At 34.5% G+C, this 12,843-nt stretch overlaps 1 protein-coding gene across 1 annotated transcript in view; it reads right to left on the reverse strand.

The window, feature by feature from the left end:
• Nucleotides 1-814: 814 nt before the first annotated feature.
• Nucleotides 815-12,843, reverse strand: part of LOC128987367 (ubiquitin thioesterase trabid-like) — a 31,622-nt gene continuing 19,593 nt past the window's right edge. The window contains exons 9-10 of the mRNA XM_054408184.1: nucleotides 8,630-8,778; nucleotides 815-5,634 (exon numbers count right to left, since the gene is read on the reverse strand). Of these exons, the coding sequence (XP_054264159.1) occupies nucleotides 5,556-5,634; nucleotides 8,630-8,778 (228 nt within the window). The 3' untranslated portion in view covers nucleotides 815-5,555. The remainder of the gene's footprint in view (nucleotides 5,635-8,629; nucleotides 8,779-12,843) is intronic.

Raw genomic sequence — 12,843 nt, forward strand, 5'->3', positions numbered from 1 at the left:
AGCATGTAGTAACTAGTAACTAGTCTTCCCCTTTTAATGAAAACTTTCTTTACCGACTCTCCGTGGGAAACCAAAATTTAGTGGAAGACTTGTCTCTCCACTAGTGGACAACAGAAAAACTTGCTATATTTTGTAGCATAAGCAACTAGTGGAAAACTTTAGTGGAAGACTTTGGTGTAAATGCGCCTTAAGGGTGCGCTTTACCCCTGACGCGCAACCATTTTCAAGGGTTTGCAAGATTACTGTTTTCACCTGCTACATTGAAGGTAGAATCAAAGTTAAGGTATCATATTAAAGAGGATGCAATTTTCTATAGTTCTGCGTTTCATTATTTCATTTATTTTTAATACACGTCTTATAAACTTGATTTTTAGGACAAGAAAAAAGGCCTTTCAACTAGCCCTAACTTATTGAAAAAACGTTATTTGAAAAACGCAGAACTATAGATTGGTATTTGCACTACTATAAGCCGTTTAGAATGCGTAGCTATCATTATTGGTTAATTCGAAAACATTAATCTTGGAGACCTCTGCAAGCGCTTCTCGTGGCACTGTCCAATGGTGCAACATAGCAACTGAAGCCCGAGCTGAGATTTCTGAACTGAGGTAGAGCGCACCCTTAAGCCACGTTTACACGAGGCCAGTAGAGCAGGCAGGTAACAGGGCCTCTAATGTATTTCCAGTTACCTTAGGCAAGTAGCCTGCCAGCCAACTGGGCTTGTGTAAATGCGGCTTTAGGACTTAGTGGGTTAAGTTCAAAAGAGCCCCAAAGCAAAACACACTTTAGATTTGTGGTGAAAAATAAAAAAGGCAAATTAAGAAAGACACCAACAACAGATTTTAATTTCTCATATCTACAATTAAATATTGAATCTTGTTAAACTATCTTCTTTAAAACTAATTAACAAATTGCTTAGTAATAACTGACCCAAGAACTATGTAAACAATCCACGCTACCACTAGGATTTTTGGTATATCTAAAAATACTTTGTGACCCACTAAAACCTAAAATCGTTAAATAATGAAAAAGCTTGTATTTACAAGCACTTGTATGTTTGATTGTGTATTGTGCATTAATGGAAAATCAGGAAATGTAATGGTTCCTTTTCATAAATGTTATTAGTGGACATATTATGGCTTGATTGAGATTAGATTAATGGAAGACACAACTATTTTCGCTAAATACAAACCAAAATATTTAGTAGGTACCAAACATTATTATCATCATGAGTCCAGTTTACTTTTGTACTGTACAAGAATATTTTAGTATTATAAAATATTGATGGATTTGTACAGATTTAAGCATCTAATTTGGATACATTTAAAACTTTTATCATCCTAATAGTAAAATCTGAAGACTGTTTTGACATGTGGTAACACTTAAATGGGTTGATTTTAAGTAAATATTTCTCTTTGATTTCATGTTGTGTGCTTTACCTACTGCTTAGTTTTATTATCAAAGTACAAGCTTTAATTTACTAATAAGTCGTTTAATTTGGTTTTTGGTAGTACAGTCCAACCTCGGTATAACGAATCTGAAGGGATCGAACTAAATTTTCGTTAGGATATATAAGGATTTTGTTCAAATAGGTTCGTTGTATTGAGGTTAGGTTGGCAGGAATTTCGCTAAGTCGAGGTTCGGAAACAGCATTGTTCAATAAAGGTCGACATTACTTTAATACTTTTCAATGCAATGGCGACCATACAAAGTAGGTATTTTAAGTCAAGTATGACTGGAGATAAGTGGTGCAATCTTGTAGACTTTTTATACTTGTTAGTGACTAAGGCCGACATACTCCTTAGACACAACTGTTAATTAATAGCCCATACCGGTACAGCTAATGGCAACTAAGGGACCTACAGTTCATAGTGGAATCCGAACCACATTTTTACCTTGGTATTAACGAATTGGTCTAATTATCAGGATAGTACTGCAGATAGTCTTAGTTCTCACTAGTGCGGACGTTAATCCACACCAGGAAGTATCTTATCCACAGTGCATGCCTATAAATATCCACAATTCGTGACCTCCTAGTAGCTGGATTACAGGCCACTGCATTTGACCTCATTAAAACACAATTAAGTAGCAAAGGCTACAATACTTTACAGTACAGTATTGACATTTTAAAGAAGAACCTTGATTATCCGGGGTAATGAGGTATCCAACATGGTATCAAAAAGATGACAAATCCATAAAAACACTAATACTGTATAACAAAATTCCATTTATGTCACAATTTGATTTTTTGTTGACAAAATACAATATTACACAATCATTAATATTGCGCAATCATGACTTAAGTTATTGACCTTGGACCTTGGTTCAATTTACAAACTGTGTTTAAAATCACAGCTTACTCAAACTCACCCAAAGTCTAGCCAAACACTGTATAGCAATAAATCTAAATCACGGAAGGGATAAAACAAAACAATAGAGAGTTTTTTAAGCTACTGCTCGTGGGAGGCCAATAGCCTGACATATTGCTTTATCACAACAGAGGAATCTCAATAATAATAATCAACTACATCATTGGCCTTGCCTTGGTTGAAACAAATTGTATTGAAAACAATAAAAACATTTGATAAGTCAACATAAAAGTGTATAATCATTTGAAGATAATAAAAACACTAGTAAAAGGAAGGAATAAAGATAAAAGGTGTTGATATTCTTTCTCTTAGTTCTTCTGTTCTTTCTCAAGTTTCCCTTCATCAAAAAATTCAAAAGTCGTCATAGTTACTTATCCCATTCCCAGTTTACAAATCATTACGTCGTCATCAGTCCTCAATGAATGAAATCAGTTGGGACATAGCGCACAGCATGTCTGCGCGATGATGTTTTATATAGGTATATATATATAAACAAATTTTAACAAATAGTGTTTTTGCCCTCTGGGGACATCAAAATGAAACATAAACCAAAAATGGGGATAAATAAAATAAATGGCCCTCTGGGTCCCGGGCCCAGATCTTACTATGAGACCTACGGTAATAGCTACTTCCCTATAGGGTAATTTTCCAAAAGAGCAGACGAATGTTAGCGCAAGTGCTTACATCAACTTTCCAATTTATTTTAATCAAGAAACTGTGATTTTTTCATAAACAATAATGTGTGGGGGGAGGGTTTGTTGTATTGAGGGAAAGACGTAGAGGTTAAATTCTTTAAGTAGAGGTTCTGGCAATGATAAATTTGTTATATTAAAGGTGTCTTATTTTAGCCGGGATCGTCAAAAATTCATTAAATAAAGGTTGTTATGGTTTGTTCGCTATGTAGAGGTAAAATATTTATTGTGTCTTTTGGAGAGTTCTAGGGGATTTAAAATAATTTGTTATGTCAAGGAATTCGTTATATTGAGGTTCGTTATATCAAGGTTAGACTGTATAATAATTCAATAGGAAAATAACCTAAGGATGAAAAGAAAAATATGACACACTCAAATTGTCATCACACACACAAGCGTTGCTGCCTAAGCATATCTTAAATCTGTGGTCAACTGATCCATAAGGACAAGGAAGAAAACTTAAGTTAACTGTTATTTGTTTAGTTGTACACAAAAGTTTAAACATATTATGATATCAAAAATTACTATTAACATTGAAATATACTATTATATCCCATTGATCTTCATATTGAGTGCAAAGTTGACCCTACAAATTATCAGGTACTCTGAAGACCAGATTCTAAGCATCTTTCAAAATGAACAACGTGGGTTTGAAAACACATAAGGATTTGAAAAAGATATGAAAATATTCTGATAAATAATACTACATTTTTCTCGCCTATTATGGAACTAAATCATAACTAAAATCTCAGCTTTTGGCTCAAACAATATCCAGAGGAAGTAAATTACACCCTCCATTCAATAAGTATCGGGACTGGTTCACGTTAGCCTTGAAAGAGCAGTGGAGGGAGGTTTGACCAGTTGGGTTTGATAGAGGGGTCCTTCACCTTTCAGGAGAACTTTAATTTAGTCACCTACGGGCATTTTTTGAGACAGGAGGTTGATATTTGTGCCGAGCCTTTTTTCATTGTGTTGAGCATACCGTAAAGCAACGCTGTGAAGTTTTGCTTTAAACTCGGGAATTCCTTGTCGGAGACCAAGGGAAAGGCAAAGGTCCCCGATGCAGATTTTCCGAGTTTAAAGCAAAACCTCTCAGCGATCCTCGAAGGTACGCTCCATCCATGTTGGCGTGATGACACAATGAAAAAAAAACACTCGTAAATATCAACCTCTTGTCTCAACGAATGCCCGTAGTGCTAAACCAAAGTGCTCCTGAATGGTGTGGTGAAGGACCACTCAATCAAACCCAACTGGTCGGACCCCCTCCACTGCTCTTTTAAGGCTACAGTGAACCAGTCCCGAAACTTATTGAATGGACCCTGTATGTAGTCATTAGTATATAATATGATATACACATTTTTTGCAATTCAGACCATAAGCACATTTTATTACAAGATACGTTGAAGTAATAAGGATAACAAGTTTTACACAAATTACCATTCAATGAAATTGGCTTATTTTGTATCCTTGGCATAATTATTATTAGGTATCCTTTTACACTACAGCCATGTCTAATATAATAATTGTGATTGATATATTTTTTCACATGTTAAAATAAACTGTAATATTACTAGCTTCTTTGAATAATCACTTTTCTTTCAAGACAAAAGTTCAATTAGTGTATCTATGTAAGCTGGACATGCATACAGGGTAAGGACACAATCCTACATGACATTACAGTTGAGTACTTTTGCAGGTTTACAGATTTAAAGTTGTTAAGAGTTTGACAATTCTCTTTAATTAAGGAAAACAATAAAATTGCCAATATATAACAATTACTTCAATATCTGGAATTACTTTTTTAAAGTTCAAAGCACCATTATTCAATCTCCTCTTATTAAATAAAGAATTAGTTTACATTTAGACCTCCTCCATGGATATATCTTTTAGGAACCAGAACCATTTCACAGCTGAAAAATATAATTTGTTGGAATAAACGCAAAGAAACACAACCTTTTATATTGCAATAACTGTTCACTGAAATAGTTTTCAAAGCAATTTACACATAAAATAAATGAATTGCACAACCCTTACGTAGAAAATAGAAGAACATAATTTAACTATATTTAAGTATTGGTTATTAAAAAAATAAACTGTAATTAGAACATAGGCCTACACCTCAAACATATTCCAAACGTTTTAACTTAAAAGCTACAATATTAAATAAAGGCTTGTACTTAAATTTGAATACAACTCATAATAATAAACAGACCTAAGTTAAGTGGAGTATAACAACTGTAAATTATAATACATTTTTGTTCATCCAGCAGGTACTGTCAACAATAACAAAATTTGTCGCTATGAGCACGTAATTTAGAATTTATTGGAAACCCAGATTTTTTAACAGAGAATTTCATGAATCCTTAGCGATTTTTGAGGAGCTATTTACACAAACACATCCACTCGTTAAAGCTAAACCCTGCACTCATACAATTTATACAAATCATAATAAATATCCATTATATTTTGTAAAGATATACAAAGGGCAGATCACAACTCATTCATCATCTGTGTCCCCGTCGCTAGAATAATCTTGCACTGGGATTGGTCGACTGAATGGAGCGTGGGACATTTGCCTGTAGAAACAAGCAGTTAAATTACTCATCATAACTAATGTTATATTGATGCCACAACATTTTAGAACAATATTTCAATAAAAATGTTTTCTTCTGACCTACAAAGATAAATGAAAACATGTACAACAGAATGATATTTATAGAAATAATAGTTTAACTGATAAAAAACTATAACAAGAATACATTGATTCTCGATACCAATACCATTTTTTTATTGTTTTACAAAATTTTCTTAATGGATTGGTTTATACTACACCAACCCCTGTCTTTATGTCTTTCTATTAAGTATTTTTGAGGTAATGGGGTGTTTTTTAAGTGAAGAAAAAATTTATGCAGTAATGATTTATCTTAACTAGCCAATTTAAGTATAAATTCTTCTCAAATCATAAAAAAAAACTACTGTACCATATTAAAGATAAACTAGTGGCTTGTAGGAACATAAGTCCCTAAAAAGCTCAAATCTAAAACAAATAACTGTATTGTAATATTTAAACAATCTCAGAATCAAATTATCAATGTGTCAGGATAGATATCCCAATACAAAATATCTTTTGTGTAAAAAAAAAAACAGTTTGTCGTTTATCTTTGTTTGCTTTTGTTGATGTTATTTTCAATAAATAATTTGAACGACTCCAGAGGTTTAACTTTGCTAAAGGCAGCAAACATGTTTGTGAATAAATATTGGTTTACTAAGGTAGCTTTGGTCTTTTGGTTAGGGATGAAAAATGCTTCCCTGATTGAAATATTGGAAATTGTCTTCGTCAAAAATGAAAGGGCAAAAAGGTGTGCTGAGATAAGCTTAGTTCATGGTCAAAACCGCTAAATTAGCACCTGACCCAGTTATTATTTCTACGTTTATGCTCATTTTGTAAAGGTTTAACAAAATTAGTGTAAACTAAAGGTATGTCATTGACAGAACTTAACCCTAAATTTGTTTCTGATCAACATTAAAAAAAAAACTACTATTAAACTTAGCCTAGTATAAGTATATTAATATTTGGTGGTAATCCTCTTAAAATTGCGATTGACTTAACATATCCAATCAAAAAAAGGGCCTAATCAACGTCTGGTTACTAACTATTTTGCGACTGGTTAGAGTTCCATAACCCAGTTATCGAAACCAATCACGACATGCATATTTTTTGTTAGTTTTAAGAAACGGAAATTACCTCTAGGTTTTACTGTTATATATCGGTGCTCCCTTTACTACCGTGTATGCTAGGCTATATTATTTGAACCTGTACCTGGTTAGTCTCCTCTAAAAAATATTGTTTTTTCCACCCATTGGAACTTGTCATAGTACTTACTTAATGAACGAATACCTGTACAAACCCCTATTACATCTTTATTCCAAAATTGTTTTCTAAGAGTGGGCCAGTGAGGTTATTCCACTTCATACAAAATGTTGATTAAACTCCTCAATAAATCTCAAATTAATATAAATCTTAGTAAATTTACAAAAGAGTGTGTATTAAATCTTTAACATATGTTTTAAAATAAAAACAAAGCAGATGTTGTGAAATCAAAAGAAAGCAAAAGTTCTTCATTTGTTCTTGAATCGTTTCTTTAATCTTGAAAACAATTGATTTCACCTTTGACGTAACTAAAAAGTCTTAATTATTATGGGTAACGTTATCCCTGGTTTTATATAGTATACAGGACATTACAGAATTGACTGGCAAATGAGTAATCCAAATGTAATATTGCTCACTGGCTTAATGATCAATCACGATCAGCTGTATTGAAGTAAACAAAAATCAGCAGTAAATGGATTCTAATGTTATTCTTATGGAGAACATTTTACGTTATATCTAATTTTGTGTTAAAATTAGGGGAATTTCACTATTTTTCCCGCCGTCACGGGATCAAGACCTTTAATTTGAGCCCTCTCCCGTCATTCTACGACTTCCCAGTCGCCCACAATTTTGAAGCAAAGAATCGGCTTACGTAATTAATATATAGATAGAAGATGAGGATCAAACAACAAAAATAAAAATAAAAATTATATTATAGAGGGTATTCCTAGCCTGACATTTTTAGTCATGCCAAACTCAAGGGTTTTTTTACTACCGCCAACGGTCAGGGAGATATCATCTTTGTCTTCTGGGATCACTGCAAAATCTGAAATATCTTCTTCAATTACGGAAACATCAACACTGCCTTTTGTGGTTGCGGAAAAATCATGAACATCTCCCACAGCCATCATCATCTCCCGCATCACGGAAACACCATCGTCGTCATCTGCGATTGCGGCAAAATCATGAAAATCTTCCACGGCTGTGTAACCATCATTATCGCCTGTGGTCACAGAAACGTCATCTTCGTCTTCCACGATCGTAGCAAAATAATGGAAATCTTCTGCAGCAGTGTATACATCATCGACTTCCGCAGTCACGGAAACATCATCATCATCATCGTCCCCAATTGGTTCAAAATAATAAATATAATAATACAATAACCTCGTCACAGTTCTTAAGTTTCCATATATTACGGCCGTTTTGGCATCAAAATGCCATCCTCAGTTATGTATATCCACCAATTTGGCGTCGTCAATCTTAACACACACACAAAACACGATAAAAAACATTCTCATAAAAAAGATTATCAATACCAATACCAACGGCCAAGTTTCGGTGGTATGGAGAATCGATATATCCCTAATTTTATTACTTACAGGCAACCAAAAGCAAAGGGCCAAACATATCAAGAAAGTTACAGATGACAAGATTTTTTTTGTTAATTTCAGGTTAGCAAATGGAAGAAGCAGAACCAGAAGAAGCAGTAGCAGAATTAATTAAGAGTTAGAACTTAGAACATTTTGTGCACTAGTAATTCAAATTATTAAGATGAATTCCAGGCTGTAATTAAATAGAGAATAACTACTAATCTTGAAGAGATTTTAAAACACAATCTCCCACATTACCCCTCTGTTTTATAACACCGATATTCACAATTATTGAAGCATTAAATGTGAATGGTAAAATTATTGACTTACGCAAGTCTACGATAGTGATTGAGCCATTCTTCTAGCATCTGGGCAACAAGTAGAGGCCGTTTGTTGAGTCTCTGTTGTGCAACCAACAATCCACCATCAGTCACACCAACGTCCAACCACTGCCTCAACAAACTCTCTTCTCTACCCATCTGTGAACAAAGTTTTATTGAGTATCTATTGTGCAACCAACTATCCACCATCAGTCACAACACGCCCGTCCAGCAGTACCCAGGTTCAGCTTGTCCATCAGGCCCCACACCGGTGGCTCAGCATGCCCATCCGGCAGGGTCGGGCCCGGATGCCCAACTGACTTCCTGATGCCAAACACCCTGGTTATATACCCGCCGAATCGTACCCCAATCGGAGCATCTATCCCATCCTTTGGAGACATTGTACTACCTCCGAGCACTTTTGTACCTTTAACCTCAGAATTAACTTGGGGGTCAAAAACATTTCTTTACAATATAAATGGAATGGCTATTTGGAGAATCTAAAAGTCAATGGTGTATTAGCCTAATTCCGGGGACCCTAACTATTAATTTTGTAGTAAATAATGCTCAACCATATTAATCCGATTGTTCATCTCTTTTGTCCTGTATTTGTTTAGATGATTTGTTGACTAATTATTAGAGGTGTGCGGATATCCGAAAAATCGGGTCGGATTCGGTTCAGTTCGGATATCCGTATCCGAACCGAGCCTAAATTTGATATCCGACACTATCCGTTATATATCCGACTTTTTCGGATAGACAACATATTTTGACGTTTTGGACAGAAAACTAAATCTTCATAACCATCATTAGTTTCCCAGTACAAAAATTACAGCAATAGGTTTCCGACGATGTAACAGCCAAGGACAAAGAAGCCGTATGATGCAATACCGATGTCTAGTTTAGTTGTTATCGGCTGTTTTGCTTTACGATTAGATTCGTCTGGAACGAACAGACATAAAGCAGAAAAGAACTACCACGGTCAACTCGTGCTTGTCTCCTGATACTAGGGGCGCTATGCGTAATAGTTTTTTTTTTACAGTACTGTTTTAAAGTATAAAAATCTAGCCTACTTCTGTGCTGTTACGTAAACAATAGATTTAATGTTTCCCGAAAAAAGTCAGAATAGAAACAATAGAAAAGCAACACAATAGAAGGGTGGGAGGGGTTGGGCAATGACCTCGAATGGAGCGCGGGTAGTAACTGTGAGTCGAGTAGAACGGGAGGGAGGAAGGGGTGGGTACGACCTTGAAGCTATAGACTAGCACTACTTCCCTAAACCTAAAGGACTGGCGAGTGGTATTCCAATGACAGGACAAGATACGTTGTTTTTCGGGTATTCATTGCCCGGTTTCACTTTGGATTGTCTTATTGTGTAGAAACTTTGAATAATCAAAACAAAAATAAAATTAGAACTAACCACGATTATTTCATTGATTGTGTATATTAAATGATTAAATGATAGGGACAAGGGGAAATATACAATTACAAACTTTTGTCATGATTTCAATTTCAACATCAAAATACAATATTGCACAATCATGATATTTTAGGTCATTGACCTTTATTATGTATCCGGTATTGCTGTTTCAGAAGAGAAGCACGTTGATAAATTATAAATTGATATTCCCGTGGTTAAAAAGAATTATTTTATAAACCTATAAAACAAAATCATAAAATCTTACATAAAGATAATAACAATAACAGCAATTGTAAAAAGGGTATAAAGATAACAACGTCATTATACTTTCTCTTTGTTCTTTTATTTCTTGGGTTTCCCTTCATCACGCATTCAACAAGTTGCCTAGTTGCCATGATTACTAATCACCCATGTCGTTATCATCTTTTGTGACATAGAGCACAGCAGGGGGTAAAACTGGACGAAAATCGGTACATTTTTACCTATTATTTAATTAATTACCAATGTACTTTATTGGTACTGTATTAATAAATTGGCCGATTTTTGTCAAATTTTACACCAAATTTATTGAAATTTCAAGGTGAATATCAATAAAACAATTATTACCAAATATTTTTATTCATTTAAAAGATCGATTTGTGGTATTGGGTTCCCCACTGAGTGCAGTCGAGCGGCACTAATGAGGGTTGAACCGCCTTGGGGGTGAACAATAGACCGCTTATCAGACCCGACCCTCCCCAGTGGTCTGGAGAAAGCTTGTAAAAAAACTATTGTTCAAGCTGACTTGACATTGGGCTGCTTCAACTTTAATTTTTTCAAATGAACTGTGATGTTTCAAAATCAAAAACAATAATTTGGGACCATACTGCATAACAATAATGGACTGCAATAATTGTTGAATATACAATCCATTTTTAACAAACTAAGATAGACTAAGACTATTCAAATACAATTTTAAAAATTATCTTGGTATTTTACTTGGGGTAGGTAATGAAGTTATGTAGGCTAGTGTAATTCTCGGTTCATCAAGGTTCTACTGAATTATGTTTGGCAGTGAATAATTGTAGAATGAAATTTATAAATTCAGGGATACACACCTTTTACAGAGTTATAAAGCCTAATTGGCCTAATTAACTTGCCACAACATCAAATCTAGAGCCCAGCTTAGTGCATTAGTGATGTTTTCTAAACTTGGCAAACCCGGAGAATGCCACTTAAGGCCAATAATCCGTTCCAAAAACGTAAGGAAATACAATGTGAAAATAAACTTGAGAACCTCCTTGTCTTGTGAGAACCAGGAAACAACATAAAACATAACCTCAAGTAAACAAGCCCAAACGTTTTGACATCAGTCCTGCTGAGCTAAAGTGTTGTGTGAAGATTTCGGCTGCTAGTGTACTTAATTCAAGCAACCAACTTTTGAAAATAGATGTTGTGAATTGTGATTTTCAAGAGAGAAAAAACTGTGGACGTGGCTAATTTTAAATTCTATGATTTAAAATCGTCATTTAAGTTTATTTACACAGCTTTACAGTGTTTTATAGGTTAAAAATGCACATGCAGCTTATTATTAACCGCGCCGAATTATCCGAATCCGAAAATATCCGAATCCGAACCTCCCAATATCCGATCCGATCCGAACCGAGCCTCAACTATCCGATCCGAATCCGATCCGAAATTAAATTTCACTATCCGCACACCTCTACTAATTATTTTACAACTCTTATGTTTACCTTTTTACGTTATCTTACAAATAATGTCATGTCAACCAATAAACCCCATGTTAAATTACTAAATATTTAGATTCACGTAGAGAAAAGCCGTTTAGTTCGACTTGTACCATTTCAGATCTATAGTTACTAGTTAGTTAGTTTTAACTGTGCTAAATTTCATGCGGATCGCTTCAGCCGTTTAGGAGTCGAGCATGTGGAAAAGCAGGAGTGTGCTTCGCTCAACAAGGGCCTAGGTGTTTATGATTTTTTGTGAGGATAGCAGGTTTACCTGAATGGGAAAGAATTAAGACCAGGACAAGAATCACAAAGCTTTACACTATAAACTAGTGATGTGCATTGTGCAAATATTCATGTGGTCTGATATTTCCAGGCAGGGAAACATTCAGAGTGTCTAGTTTATTTCCATTTTAAAATTCAAGACTATTTTCAGACTTTTCAAGACTAGTTTGATCAACAATTAGTGATACGTTGATAGCAAAACTTATCGATTCTGGAAACCGATACCTGAAAAATTGATTCTCAATTCTTGCTACAAATACCATTTTTGATATTTTTACCAAATATACTAAATGAATTTTCATTTTGGTTATACTACACCAACCCCTGTCTTTTATGTCATAAAATGTTTTAAGATAGTGGGGTGTTTTTGAGTAAAGAAAAAATTAATGCATGAAATTTCTAACTAGCCAATTTAAGTTTAATCTCTTCTTCACACATTAAATAACTACCATATCGAACATTATCGAACCATATCGAAGGTAAATGAACATCTTACAAAAAAAGAAAATTTTATAATAAGTAAAGGTAAGCCAGACTGATATTTTCAGTCAAGCCAAAATAGAGGTAATAGTGTGATTATCTGCGTCTGTGGAGACAACACCGTCACTTCTGGGATCACTGTGAAATCCGGAATATCTAAACAGCATCATCCATGGTCACGAAAACGTGATTGTTGTCTTGTGCGATCGATCGCAGCAAAATCATTAATATTTTGTTAGATTTTATATGGTTAGTAAAACTCCAGACTGTGGTTAGTAAAACTCCCGACTATGGTTAGTAAAACTCCCGACT

The sequence above is a fragment of the Macrosteles quadrilineatus genome, unplaced genomic scaffold (genome assembly GCF_028750875.1).
Source record: "Macrosteles quadrilineatus isolate MER2022 unplaced genomic scaffold, UCM_ALF_1.0 Scaffold_1__1_contigs__length_201487025, whole genome shotgun sequence".
Classification (NCBI taxonomy): domain Eukaryota; kingdom Metazoa; phylum Arthropoda; class Insecta; order Hemiptera; family Cicadellidae; genus Macrosteles; species Macrosteles quadrilineatus.